At 38.4% G+C, this 15653-nt stretch overlaps 1 protein-coding gene across 1 annotated transcript in view; it reads right to left on the bottom strand.

The window, feature by feature from the left end:
* The window catches only part of MRS2 (magnesium transporter MRS2), a 35364-nt gene that overhangs the window by 18646 nt on the left and 1065 nt on the right, over nucleotides 1-15653 (bottom strand). The window contains exons 2-5 of the mRNA XM_034663507.1: nucleotides 14118-14191; nucleotides 11554-11590; nucleotides 10242-10354; nucleotides 213-386 (exon numbers count right to left, since the gene is read on the bottom strand). Of these exons, the coding sequence (XP_034519398.1) occupies nucleotides 213-386; nucleotides 10242-10354; nucleotides 11554-11590; nucleotides 14118-14191 (398 nt within the window). The remainder of the gene's footprint in view (nucleotides 1-212; nucleotides 387-10241; nucleotides 10355-11553; nucleotides 11591-14117; nucleotides 14192-15653) is intronic.

Genomic DNA, 15653 nt, shown 5'->3' with positions numbered 1-15653 from the left:
AAAAAAATTTAAAAAAAAAAAAAAAAAGAGTGTACTTTAAAAAAAAAAAAAAAAAGAATTAAGTACTGTCTCCACACAGGCACTCAGAGATGATTTTGTTTGGAGGGAGGGTGTGGTTAGGGAAGGTGCCATTGAAACAATACCAACTTGTCTTCCTACTCAACAGCATTTTAAAACAACAAATTCAAGAAGCTAAATAAAAACAAGCTTACCCAATATTGTAGGAGTGCTTCTATAGCCCTGAACTCAAAAGGTAAAGGGTATGTGACAAGTTGTCCTTCTCCAGCCAACTGTGAAGGGAGTTCCCGGAACAGCCATTGCTCTAAATTTAAATTACGATAATCTAGTATCAGGAGACACTCTGGAGTTATCACAGCTTTCAAATACTGTAAAAAAAAAAAAAAAAAATTATACATATGTACACACAAACATATACATGCAAATATGCAAGTTGTAAAGCTATAGAAAAAGAATAACATTCATAAAATAGGGCTTAATACTGTTTTATTTCTGGATTAAGCCTAAACCAAATCACTATAAAAAGAAAAAAAAAAGTGTATTTTTTAAAGAAAGGAAGCCTAAAATATACTTTAACTCACTCTCAACACAACTGGAATTAAGCTACATGTCAAGACTCCCAGGATAATCAGGAGAACAACAGGGAACAAGAAAACAAGATAAGGTATTCTTAAGTCATGTATTTGGTAGACTTTTAGAAAAGACTTAGTTTAGGGACACCTGGGGGGCTCAGCTGGTTGAGTGTCTGCCTTCGGCTCAGGTCACGATCCCAGGGTCCTGGGATCGAGGCCTGCATCCCACATGGCCCCCTGCTCAGTGGGAAGCCTGCTTCTCCCTCTCATCTGCAGCTCCCCCTCCCACCCCGCCCCCCCTTGTGCTCTCTTGCTGTCAAATAAATAAAATCTTTAAAAAAAAAAGGTTCAGGGGCACCTGGGTGGCACAGCGGTTAAGCGTCTGCCTTCGGCTCAGGGCGTGATCCTGGCGTTATGGGATCGAGCCCCACATCAGGCTCCTCTGCTATGAGCCTGCTTCTTCCTCTCCCACTCCCCCTGCTTGTGTTCCCTCTCTCGCTGGCTGTCTCTATCTCTGTCAAATAAATAAATAAAATCTTTAAAAAAAAAAAAAAAGGTTCAGTGTAATCATGATTACTTTGGCTGAAACGGGAAAGTTGCCTTTTTAAACTGTCACCAAAACATATTAAGCTAATTTGAAATTATAAGGATAAAACATAGCCTTAGTAGTATTCTAATTTAGAGCACCAAGAAATTAGAAATTTATTTTAAAGACTAGCATCCTTTACATTAGAAGAGTAGCCTGTGGCCACTGTATTAGTGATATAAAAATTAGAGACTTTTCACATTTTCCCCCAACATATGAAAATTTTTATACATAAAAGTTGAAAAATTACACAGTGAACACCTATATACATATCATTTAGACTGTACAATTAACACTCTGCTAAATTTGCTTTATCACACACTTCTCTCTTCACCAAAAAGATAATTTTTTAAAAAAATGACCAGGGAAAAGAAAAAATTATCCTAATTTCAGTATACTTGACACAGTGTTGTATTAGTTTCAGGTGTACAATGTAGTGATTCAGCAACTCTATACATGACTCAGCGCTAGTCATCACAAGTGTGCTCTTAATCCCCATCACCTGTTTCACCCCTCCCCCACCCACCTCCCCTCTGGTGACCATCAGTTTGTTCTCTTATAGTGAAAAGTCTCTTTTTGCCTGTGCTCTCTTCTAGGATTTTTATGGTTTCAGGTCTCACATTTAGGTCCTTAATCCATTTTAAATTTTTGCATATGGTGTAAAAAAAGTGGTCCAGTTTAATTCTTCTGGATGAGGCTGTCCAGTTCTCCCAGCACCATTTATTGAAGAGACTGCCTATTTCCCATTTCATATACTTGCCTCCTTTGTCGAAGATTAACTGACCATATACACATAGGTTTATTTCTGGGTTTTCTATTCCTGATCTTTTTTCGTACCGTTACCATACTGTTTTGATTACCACAGCTTTGTAATATATCCTGAAATCTGGGATTGTGATGCCTCCACCTTTGCTTTTCTAAGACTGCTTTGGTTCTTTGGGGTCTTTTGTGGTTCCATACAAATTTTAGGATATTTGTTCTAGTTTTGTGAAAAGTGCTGTTGGTGGGAGGAAAAGATGGTGGTAGAGTAGGACACTAGGCTTGCCTCCTCCCACCAATAAAACTAGGTAGCTATTAAACCACCCCAAAAGCCCCAGAAATCAATCTGATGACTGGCTGAACAAACTCCACAACTAAAGGGAGAGGAGAGGCCATAAAGAAGATAAGAAGTATGGAGACGCAACTTGGGAGAGAAATGTATCGTGGCTGCTGTGGTGGGGAGGGAGCCATGGTCGTGGGGAAGGACAAGAGACAAACAAGCACACAGAACACATGAGGAAAACAAATCCCCAAAGCAACTGGCTTGAAAAGCAGGAGAGCCTGAATTTCATGAGTTCATGTAACCAGTGGGGCTTACAGCCTGGAGTTTTAAAAGTCAACATGCTTAGAGTACAGAGGACACTGGGGCAGCTCTTGGAGAAAAGGCAGGGCAAACAGCCCTTGGACATACAGCCTGGAAACTGCAATCTGAAGAGCACGTGGGGCACACAGTAGGGAAACGTTAGTTGCTCATCTTGGAATGTGTCCCAGAGAGGAAGCATTCATGGAGAAACCACTCTAGGAACAAAGGAACAGGTAAGCACCATTGTCTTCCCCTGCCCCTCAGCATAAACATAGAGCCACCTGCAGAAACCAGCCTAGCAGCAACCCTCGCTATCTAACTTGCTTACACCAAGTCCCACCACCCCACACTCTGGTGGAATGGATCGTGTCTCAGTCATACCTGTCTCAGTCCCAGTGCAGCAGGCCCCCTTCCCCAGAAGACCAGCCCAAACCCCTGCTCATACCGCATCTCCTGACCCAGGAGTTTTGCGAGGCCTTGGTTTCCATGGCAGTAGCAATAGCTCTCATTTCACAAGCAGACCAGAGCACACTAAGTTAAAATGTGCCAAATCAGGCCAGGGACCAAACGTTGTCCACTACAGGCGAAGAGAGCCTCTAGAGATGACTGACCTGAAGGATAAAGTGGTCAGGACACAACAGCATAGCTCTCCCAGCACACACTGGAGATACTCGCAGAAGTGTAAGGCCCTGGGAAACAGGGGACACTACATTGCAGGGCACTACAGGACTCCTTTTTCATAAGGCCATTATCCTCAAGAACAGGAGACTTTCCTAACACACAGAAATAGGCACAGAGACTTAGACAAAATGAGAAGACAGAGTAATTTATCCCAAATCAAAGAACAGACAATGCCACAGCCAGAGATCTAAGCAAACAGATATAAGTAACATTCCTGATGGAAATTAATTAATTAATTTATTTATTTATTTATTTATTTTTAAGACTTTATTTATTTGACAGAGATAGAGACAGCCAGAGAGAGAGGGAACACAAGCAGGGGGAGTGCGAGAGGAAGAAGCAGGCTCATAGCGGAGGAGCCTGATGTGGGGCTCGATCCCACAACACCAGGATCACGCCCTGAGCCGAAGGCAGACGCTTAACGACTGAGCCACCCAGGAGCCCCCTGATGGAAATTTAAAACAATGATCATAAGGATACTCACTGGACTTGAGAAAAGAGTGGAGAACATCAACGAGATCCTTAATGAGATGAGGAATAATAAAGAGATAAAGGGATCAATAAATGAAATGAGAAACATTTCACTTGATGGAATGAAGAACAGGCTGGAAGAAGCAGAGGAATGAATTAATGACCTAGAAGATAGAGTCACGTAATCAAGCTGAACAAAAGAGGAAAAAGAATTATGCAACAGGAGAAAAGACTTATGGAACTCAGTGACTCTATCTGTAATAACATTCATATTGTAGGAATCCCAGGAGAGAGAAAAGGGGGTAGAGAATTTAGTTGAAGAAGTAATAGCTGAAAACTTCCCTAATCTGGGGAAGGAAACAGATATCCATATTCAGGAGGCACAGAGAGCTCCCAACAAAATCAACAAAGGAATAGCCACACTAAGATATATTGTAATTAATATGGCAAAATATAGTGATAAAGAAAAAAATATAAAAAGCAGCAAGAGAAAGATGATGGTTATATACAAAGGAAACCCCCACAAAGCTATCAGCACATTTTTCAGCAAAAACTTTCCAAGACACAGGGGTGGCATGATATATTCAAAGTTCTGGTTTGGAAAAACCTGGAGCCAAAAATGCTTTATCCAGCAAGGCTATCATTGAGAATAGGAGAGTGAGAGTTTCTCAGAGAAACAAAAACTCTAGGAGTTCATGACAACTAAACCAGCCCTGCAAGAAATATTAAAGGGGAATCTTGGCATGCAAAGGAAAGACTAAAAATGACAGTAGGGAGTTTAGAAACACAAGCAGTAAAAATGAATATATCTTTTAAAAAATCCGTTAAGGAACTCACAAAATGAAAGCATGTAAAATAGGATACCATATACCTAAAACAAAGGGGCGGGGAAGGGGGGGAAGAATGGTTCCAAACTTAAATGACCATCAACTGCATAAAGACTGCAATATGTAGATTTTATACACAAATGTAATGATGACCACAAATCAAAACCAACTATATATATGAAAGGACTCCAAGTATATCACTAAAGAAACCCAGCAAACCGTGAAAGAAAGACAATAAAGGATCAGAGAAGATCTTGAGAAACAACCACAAAACAAGTAATAAAGAAATAAATACATTTCTACCAATAAATTGAATGTAAGTGGACTAAACACTCCAATCAAAAGACACAGGGTATCAGAATGGATTAAAAAAAACAAGACCAATCTGTCTGCTGATTACAAGAGACTCATTTTAGACCTAGACACCTTCAGATTGAAACTGGGGGGATGGAGAAGCATTTACCATGCAAATGGAAGTGAAAAGAAAGCCAGAGTAACAATACTTTATCAGACAAAATAGGCTTTAAAACAAAGACTGTAACATAAAACAAAGAACACTATATAATTATAAAAGGGACAATCCAACAAGAAGATCTAACAATTGTAAATATTTATGCACCCAACATGGGAGCACCCAAATACACAAAACAGTTAATAACAAACATAAAGGAAGTAACTAATACTAATACAATAATAGTAGAGAACTTTAACACCCTACTCACACCAAGAACAGATCATCTAAACAGAAAATCAACAAGGAAACAATGGCTTTGAATAACACACTGGGCCAGATGGATTTAACAGACATATGCAGAACATTCCATCCTAAAGCAGCAGAATACACATTTCTTTCGAGTGTACGTGGAACATTCTCCAGAAGAGATCATATATTAGGCTACAAAACAAGCCTCAACAAATTCAAAAAGACTGAAGTCATACCATGCATCTTTATTGACCACAATGCTACGAAACTAGAAATCAACCACAAGAAAAAAATCTGGAAAGAACACAAATATCTGGAGGTTAAATAACATGCTACTAAACAATGACTGGGTCAAATGGGAAATAAAAGAAGAAATAAAAAGGTACATGGAAACAAAGGAAAATGAAAATACAAAAAACCTTTAGGATACAGCAAAAGTGGTCCTAAGAGGGAATTATATAGCAATACAGGCCTTCCTCAAGAAGCAAGAAAAATCTCAAACAACCTAATCTTACACCTAAGGAAGCTAGAAAAAGAATAACAAGCAAAGCCTAAAGCCAGCAGAAAAAAGGAAATGAAAAGATTAGAATAGAAATAAATGATATAGAAACTAAAAACACAATAGAACAAATCAATGCAACCAGGAACTGTTTTCTTGGGGGAGGGGAGAAATCAGTAAAATAGATAAACCCCTAGCCAGACTTACCAAGAAAAAAAGAGAAAGAACCAAAACTAAAATCACAAATGAGAGAGGAGAAATAAAAACCAACACCACAAAAATACACACAATTGTAAGAGAAGATTATGAAAGACGATGCCAACAAACTGGACAACCTAGGAGAAATGCGTTAAGTTCCTGGAAACATACAACCTACCAAAACTGAAACAGACAGATACAGAAAATTTAAACAGATCGATTACCAGCAATGAAATTGAATCAGTAACCAAAAAGTCCCAACAAACAAAAGTCCAGAACCAGATGGCTTCACAGGCAGATTCTACCAAACATTTAAAGAAAAATTATTATCCATTCCTCTCAAACTATTCAAAAAAAAAAAAAAAAAAGGAGAAAGGAAAACTTCCAAATTCATTCTATGAGGCCACTATCATCCTGACACCAAAATCAGATAAAGTTAACACACACACACAACACACAGAACCACAGGCCAGTATCTCTGATGAATACGGATGCAAAAATTTCCAACAAAATACTAGCAAATCAAATCCAAAATACATTAAAATAATCATTCACCACGATCAAGTAGGATTTATTCCTAGGATGTAAAGATGGGTCAAGATTCACAAATCAATGTGATACATCACATTCACAAGAGAAAGGATAAAAACCATATGATCATTTCAGTAGATGCGGAAAAAGCATTTGACAATGTACAACATCCATTCATGATAAAAACCCTTCACAAAGTAAGATTAGAGGGAACATACCTCAACATAAAAAGGCCAAATACAAAAAACCCACAGCAAACAAAAAAACTAAGCTTTTTCCTTAAGATCAGGAACAAGACAAGGATGTCCGGTCCCACTTCTACTCAACAAGGTACTGAAGTGCTAGCCACAGCAATCAGACAACAAAAGGGAACACAAAAATCCAAATTGGTAAGGAAGAAGTAAAATTTTCACTATTTGCAGATGACATGATACTATATATAGATAAACCTTGAAGACCACCAAAAAACTGCTAGAGCCGATACACGAATTCAGTAGTCACAGAATACAATACCAATGTATAGAAATCTCTTGTATAATGAAGCAGCAGCAAGAGAAATTAAGAAAACAATCCCATTCACAACTGCACCAAAAACCATAAGATGCCTACCTAGGAATAAACCTAAACAAAGAAGTAAAAGATCTGTACTCTGAAAACTACAGAACACTTATGAAAGAAATTGAAGACGACACGAAGAAATGGAAAGACATTCCACGCTCATGGTTTGAAAGAATATCATTAAAATGTCTATACTACCCAAAGCAATCTACAGATTTAATGCAATCCCTATCAATTTTTCACAGGACTAGAACAAACAATCTTAAAATCTGTATGGAATCACAAAGACCCTGAATAGCAAAGCAATCTGGAAAAAGAAAAGCAAAGCTGGAGGCATCACATTCCGGACTTCAAGTTGTATTACAAAGCTGTAGTCATCAAGACATACGGTACTGGCACAAAAACAGAAACATTGATTGATGGAAAGGAACAGAAAACCCAGAAAATGGACCCACAACTATCTGGTCAACTAATCTTGACAAAGCAGGAAAGAATATTCAATGGGAAAAAGACAGTCTCTTCAACTAATGGTTTGGGACAACTGTACAGACTCATCCAAAAGAATGAAACTGGACCACTTTCTTACATCATACACAGAAATAAATTAAAAATGGATTAAAGACCTAAATGAGAGACCTGAAACCATAAAAATCCTAGAAGAGAACACAGGGAGTAACTTCTCTGACACTGGCTGTAGTAACATTTTTCTAGACATATCTCCTGAGGAAACAAAAGCAAAAATAAACTATTGGGACTACACCAAAATAAAAAGCTTCTGCACAACAAAGGAAACACTCAACAAAACTAAAAGGCAACCTACGGAATGGAAGAAGATATTTGCAAATGACATATCCGATAAAGGGATGGTGTCCAAAACATATTAAGAGCTGATACAACACCCAAAAAACAAATAATCCAACTAAAAATGGGCAGAAGACATGAACAGACATTTCTCCAAAGAAGACATACAGATGGCCAACAGACAGAGGAAAAGATGCTCACTATCACTTATTATCAGGAAAATGCAAATCAAAACTACTATGAGATACCACCTCACAGAATGGCTAAAATCAACAACACAAAAAAACAACAGGTGTTGTCGATGATATGGAGAAAAAGGAACCCTCCTGCACTGTTGGTGGGAATGCGAACTGGCACAGCCACTGTGGAAAACAGTAGGGAGGTTCCTCAAAAAGGTAAAAACAGAGCTACCCTACGATCCAGCAATTGCACTACCCAGTATTTACCCAAAGAACACAAAATACAGATTCAAAGGGATACATGTACCCCTATGTTTACAGCAGCATTATTACACAGCCAAGATATGGAAGTGACCCAAATATCCATTGGTTGATGAATGGATAAAGAAGATGTGGTGTATGTGTATCATGAAATGTTATTCAGGCATTAAAAAAAAAAAATGAAATCTTGCCATTTGCAAAGATATGGATGGAGCTAGAGAGTATAAAGCTAAACAAAATAAGTCAGAGAGACAAATACCAGACGATTTCACTCATAAATGGAATTTAAGAAAGAAAACAAAGGAGCAAAGGGGAAGAAAAAAAAAAGAGAGAGAGACAAACCAAGAAGCAGACTCTTAACTATAACAAACTAATGGTTACCAGAGGGGAGGTAGGAAGGGGATGGGGGAAAAAGGTCATGGGGATTAGGGAGGGCACTTGTGATGATGGGCACTGGTGATTAAAATAAAAACTTGGGGAACCTGGGTGGCTCAGTCAATTAAGCATCTGCCTTTAGCTCAGGTCAGGATCCTTTAGCTCAGGTCAGGATCCTGGAATCCTGGGATCAAGGCCTGCGTTGGGCTCCAGGCTCAGTGGGGAGTCTGCTTCTCTCTCTGCCCCTCACCCTGCTCATGCTCTCAAATGGATAAAAACATTTAAAAATTAAAAACTTTAAAAAATTAATAAAAATGCTATTGGTATTTTGATAGGGATTGCATTAAATCTGTAGATTGCTTTGGGTGGTATAGACATTCTAACAATATTTGTCCTCCCAATCCATAAGCACAGAATAGCTTTCCATTTCTTTGTGTCACCTTGAATTTTTCATCAGTGTTTTATGGTTTTCACAGTATATGTCTTTCACATCCTTGATTAAGTTTATTCCTAAGTATTTTATTATTTATGGTACAATTGTAAATGGGACTGTTTTCTTAATTTCTCTTTCTGTCGCTTCATAATTAGTGTATAGAAATACAACTGATTTCAGGGGTGCCTGGGTTGCTCAGTTGGTTAAGCCTCTGCCTTCCTCTCAGGTCATGATCTCAGGGTCCTGGGATCAAGCCCCGTGTCAGGCTCTCCGCTCAGCGGGGAGTCTGCTTCTCCCTCTGCCTCTCCTCCTGCTCATGCTTACACTCTCTGTCTCTCTCAAATAAATAAAATCTTCAATCTTAAAAAAAAAAAGTAGGGAAGGAGGTCTACTGCAGGGCCCATACCATAGAACTGTATCTCATCTATTTCTGAACCCTAGACCTTAGCTTACCAAAATTACATTATGTTCAAATTTATTCTGAATCACTACATAAAGTCAAATTATATTTAGTGTACTCTCAGTAAGCAGGGGAAGATACAATTTATTTTAGGAAGTTTTCGGTTAAAATAAAAATTTAAGTTAAAATTATAAACTTCAAGGGATATTCCTGGTCTATCTGGAGAACCAGAATACGTTCTTCGTAGCTGAAGTTACACTATATTGACATGTAACTGTATACAACCGAAAATGTCTATTATAAATCAAGATTCTTTTGCTTATCATTTCAGAAACTGGAGACCAATTTCAAGCAGTGAGAACAGACACTGCAGTCATATAAGTTTTCCTACATAAAAGAGAGCAGAGTTATGCCTTTCACGTACAGAACCCATGAAAGAGGAGTTACACTCACAATGACACGTTATACTGTAAAGTAGCTTACGTTTTACACAGCCGTTTCATTACAAAATTGCTTTTTTTTTTTTTTTTAAGATTTTATTTATTTATTTGACAGAGACAGACAGCGAGAGAGGGAACACAAGCAAGGGGAATGGGAGAGGAAGAAGCAGGCTCCCAGCAGAGGAGCCTGACACGGGGCTTGATCCCAGAACGCCGGAATCACGCCCTGAGCCGAAGGCAGACGCATAACGACTGCGCCACCCAGATGCCCCAAAATTGCTTTTAACCTAGATATTGATCAAGATGGCTAGGAAGTAACTTCGGTCAAACTCCAGTGAGAAATGTAGATGACACAATACCCTTTACCTCCATTCTCATGATAACCCTGTTGTTCCTGGTTGTGATGCTCATTACATGCTGGAACCTCAGGTCTCTGGCCTGAAGACCTAATTCTTGATATAAGTCAGTTTTCTTCTTTTCTATAAAAGAGATATTTTTAACAAAAAGAGTGGGCCACACCAATGAATGGAAGACTTTAGTATCAGAGCACCCTTCCCACCAACATTGACATCATTTTCTACTACCAGGAACAAGCCAAAATGTGACTTTTTAATAGCCACTTTTACCTCAAAAACAAACTAAATTTGGTCAAACTCTAATAAGACGAAAAACGTCTTATCCATACTTCATAAAATTTCTCTGTATTTAGATGTCCCTTGGGGGCAGTGTAAAAACCACAGCCACACACAACTGAGACCTACAGGATCAATTTCTAGTTCTAGAGATGGGCCATTTTTTTTTTTTTACTACAGATTATACAGAACTACATTTCCAATGTTTTTTATCTTCAGTATTTTAAGTCTGTGAACAGAGAATTCAATTTTCTCGGTTCTTGGACTAATACAAAATGAGAAAATAGTTTTCTCACTAGATTCTCCCACCTGAAAGCTAACCTCATTACCTAAAAGAAAGCATGCCGGATGGAGAAACTCAAGAAATGGTTGTAATGGCATCTGTACTTGTAGTGTCCAATCACACCTGTGACAGAGCACTAAGTAGAAAAGTCATTGGAAGGATAATGGGCAAAAAATACCCCAATTTCCCAACGGGATCTCGGCAATAGCAGGAACAGGATCATGGGGCTGGAAGCACATGGGCAATCTGAACCAAGCCTGCATCTGCGGTCAGACAGTAAAGGGATGCTTAGCTTCCTTTTACAAAGTAACTGTCCTTAAGAGCGATCATCTGCGGAGTGCCATCTAGTGCCCTGTCCCTCCTGTCTTGTCCCCCATTGCCACCTCAATGTCGGTGGTATTATGTAAGTTTGCCGTAAATATGGAACAGGAGACGCACATGTGAACCAGGGCGTGGAAAGGGAGACTAAAGAACAAAATGTGCTCCAGCCTCACACCAGCCTCTGCTCTCAAAAAATTCCTTTAACATCGTGTTAAAGTGGCTCCTGACAAAAAAACCAGAAACCAATTCTAGGACAACATGCACAGTCCAGGTGTTGCCAGTTCCATTAGACTGATGGACAAATGCTGAAGATAGATCTCTTTCAATACACCCACACACAAAAAGAATATTCCATTGAAAACACTGCAATTTCTTGATTTCCATCAGATCCACTCATTCACTGATTAAAAAAGTGACTTATAAAAAAATGAAAGATACTCACCAAAAGAAGTAACATTTCCCTCTTTGTCGAATTTTGTCTGAAGAGAGACAATAAAAACAAAATATTATTTTCTCCCAAACAAGCATGCTCTTTATAGTATTATACCATCTGTTATTATGATAGCTCCCAAACACAGAAGTGCACAGATAAACCGTAACTGCTTCTTTAGGTTAAACTCAATTATGAGTTTTAGGGTTAAAAGAATCCCTTCTTTCTCTGCTAGGACAAATGTGACCTTTGATTAACTTTCTGTCTTGGTTCCCCTGGAAATCTGATAAAAAGTATCAGTTGTGTTACTAGGCAACATTACTTACGGTAAAAATGCCCAGTACCTGGTAGATTGCAGGGGACCAGGAAGACTATGAGTGAATTACCGATACCTGGTAGGAAGGCACCCCCTGCTTTTCCTTCAGTGGGGTGGCTCTTATAACTGGCCATGTTCCTTGAAGGAGCCCTGCTTAGGCCTTGGAGATGGTTACAAAAGATATCAGCACTAAAAGGCATGGGGATTCTAAACTAAGGTGGAACTCACACCCACCTTTAAGAACATCAACTTCTTGCATCTGAGTTGTCACACGGGGTCCAGAGAACCCACTGGATGGCTGCAAGGACTTCTCTGGAAGAGGAAACACCTGATGCCGCCCTTTCGCGTTTCCTACCCTTTATCCTTCTGAACACATGTGGCTTATCTTGTGAATCTAAGTGTCTACTGGAGGCTATGAAGTGTCTCTGGTGAGTGTTGCAGAATCGACAAAGATTTACAGAAAAGGCCTCTTGTGATAGTATGAAGAGAGGACACGATGCAGAAATATACTTATTTCCTACAAAGCAGAGGAAACATTTTTCTGAAATACTTGTCCACAAGTATTGAATACGTGCTGGAATGTTCTAATTGCTATTAAATACGCATGTTCAGAAACACTCTAAGGTACAGCTGAAGGTACCAGTGCTGGGTTATTACCACGGAAACATCTGCATGCTGTGTTAATAGCAACAGAATAAAATCCCACAGTGTATATTTTCACTTGCTTTTCACAAACAAGGATCAGATCAATACGAATACCATAGGTCATCAGTGTTAAAGGGCAAATTTACATCAAACGAAACTTTATTTTGTGTAATACAGACTAGCTTTTCTCAAATTTATTTCACAATATGTCTGCAGCAGAAAACTTGAAATAAAGTAAAATAAATCACGTGAAATAAGGCAAATTTTAGAGAAAACCATGCCAATATTTTACTGAATGTCCTCCTAGACTTTTCCTACTCAATATATTCATGTTACACTTTTTTGCAGTCTCTCCTCCATTTTCAACTTAATATGAAAATTTTTGCATCTCAATATTTATCTTCATTTTTCTTTAACGAGATTTTTCTGATAAAAAAAGATCATAGAAAATGATGTTTTTAAATGTTAATCTTGTAAAGAAACATCGAGAGTGAGCTGATTAGCAAGCTCTCATTTCAAATAGTATCAACTAATTTTCTTAGGTGTTATCGGTACACAATGATTTCACCTGCAAAGAACCTTCTTTCAATATTTAATATTTGAATTTATTCTTAACCAAAGTGGCCAAATGTTCTAGAACACTGAATAACAGTGATAACTTTCACATGGAATTCTGGGGGTTATCTTGTTTGAATAGTTTATAAAGAAAAATTCTTACATTAATAAGCCTAAATAATGATGATTATGGCTAATATATACTGAATGCTTACATATGTGAGGGTTTTATATACAGCTGTGAGTTAATTCAAACCTCACAACAATTTTAGAAGGTAGGTACTATTATCCCCAGTTTACAGATGAGAAAACAAAGGCATAAAGACATTATCATACCCTGTCCAAGTCCACCAAGTTAACAGTAAGAGGCGGGGCTGAGATATGAATTTAGGAATGCTAGTTCAGAACAAGCACATGACTTTCATTTGACTTTTTTAAATTAAAGCCCTATAAAAAAAAGTTGCAAGAATATCTTACAACCGATTCCCATGTAACTTTCACCTAGAGTCATCTTTTGATAACATTTTGCCCCAATGGCCTAATTTTTCTCTTTCTAGATATGTGGGTGTGATACACTTTATTTCTTATTATTTTATTCATTTTTTTTCTCCTGAATCTTTTGAGAGAAAGTTGCAGAGATCATGAACCTTCATAGCATGCACTCTTAAATACTACACTTTGCTGCCTTCAAAATGCTTCTGCATATATCACGTTGCACAGCACAGGGTCAAGCACCTAGGGCTAATAGCCTTCAAGGACTTCTCCATGGATTCACAGGGAAATCTTGAGTAAGAAGTGCTGAACTGTGATTGGAATAGTTCTAGGATTAAAAGATGACCTCCACAGTCAATAGCAAAGTTTCAAGGGTGCTGTTAAGTAAATCTAGCTGGCACTCAGGTCACTGGCTAAGCAAAACACAAAGACGAGAGGACTTACGAGTAGAATGATTCACTCTAAAACAAAAAATAAGTATTACCTTTGCCAACAAGTCCGACCCAGTTAACTTAGGAAGTACGGGAAGTACTTTGTGTAAGCTATCAAACATATCCTACATACTCACCACAGTAAACACTGGGGCTACGCTGGCTAAAGTGGCTTGAGACACATCAGAAGTTCTAAACCGGTGCATTTCACCTGAAGAATAAATTATAGAGAATTCTCTGTGATCATACAATAGGTATTAACATCCGGCTACAACTACTCTCATATTATGTGGTCTTCCGACTATTTTACTATTTTCTGGAAACTCTTTCCTAAAGGAAAAAGAAGAAACACTCTTACTTGCTAACGTAACATCTGTAGGGAATGATGTTAGATTTGGCAGGGAATGGTTTTTAAAAGTAATGGCTCAGGGGCGCCTGGTTGGCACAGCGGTTAAGCATCTGCCTTCGGCTCAGGGCGTGATCCCGGCATTCTGGGATCGAGCCCCACATCAGGCTCTTCTGCTATGAGCCTGCTTCTTCCTCTCCCACTCCCCCTGCTTGTGTTCCCTCTCTCACTGGCTGTCTCTATCTCTGTTGAATAAATAAATAAAATCTTTAAAAAAAAAAAATAAAAAAATAAAAGTAATGGCTCAAATGAGGTACTAGAATAATTCGTGGATTCCGGGGCGCCTGGGTGGCACAGCGGTTAAGCGTCTGCCTTCGGCTCAGGGCGTGATCCCGGCGTTCCGGGATCGAGCCCCACGTCAGGCTCCTCTGCTGAGAGCCTGCTTCTTCCTCTCCCACTCCCCCTGCTTGTGTTCCCTCTCTCACTGACTGTCTCTATCTCTGTCAAATAAATCAATAAAATCTTTAAAAAAAAAAAATAATAATTCGGGGATTCCAACCACCTTTATTCGAATTATTACTGGTACCTCAAAGTCAAATGAACAAATGTGTAACAGTGTCCTGAAATTAAAATGTCCATCTTTTTTGCATAATCTAAAAAGGCTCTTCATGAAAATTACACTGGTAGATATACTTTAGAAAACACAGAAATACCACCAGTTTCAGCATTCCAATATCAGGATTATTTGACCTATAAAATTATGAAACCTAGATCTTACTTCCATATTTTTTCCACATACTCTACATAGTGAATACTTATAAAATAAGCCACTGAACTGGAATCCAGACCCCAGTGAACTGGAACGAAGAAAAATCTTCACTTGAAAATAAGTCTATTTAAAACGTGATTAGATTGAGTTGAAGTGAGTTCTGAAGGGTAACCACGTAAATTAATGACTAACAAAGGACACCATTCAAAATACTAAATATAAAAGCAATGGGCAGAAGGTGTAAAAATACTGCCAATTATTTTCTGCTTCCAAAGTAATCATGCTGACTCCACAGAATGTGCAAATATACTCTCATTTCTGATCATATTCCTTTCCATTACATACAATGTCTCAGGTAATTTGTTAGCCTCTGAGGTTTGTTGTTTGAGTTTTATAAAAGGGTAGGACGAATAAAGGTAAAAGTCAGAGCTATAAATCAGCATTTTGCTAATCAGCTACACAAGTTAGATAAAATGATTCCACTGAGATTCTGAATCTCCGTGTTTGTCCTAAAAGAGCAGATGGGCTGAAACTGGGTTCCCAAGCATTATTAAAGGA

Source organism: Ailuropoda melanoleuca, chromosome 6 (genome assembly GCF_002007445.2).
Source record: "Ailuropoda melanoleuca isolate Jingjing chromosome 6, ASM200744v2, whole genome shotgun sequence".
Classification (NCBI taxonomy): Eukaryota; Metazoa; Chordata; class Mammalia; order Carnivora; family Ursidae; genus Ailuropoda; species Ailuropoda melanoleuca.
Note: the sequence above shows the minus strand (reverse complement) of the source record. Positions and strands in the feature narration are given on the sequence as shown.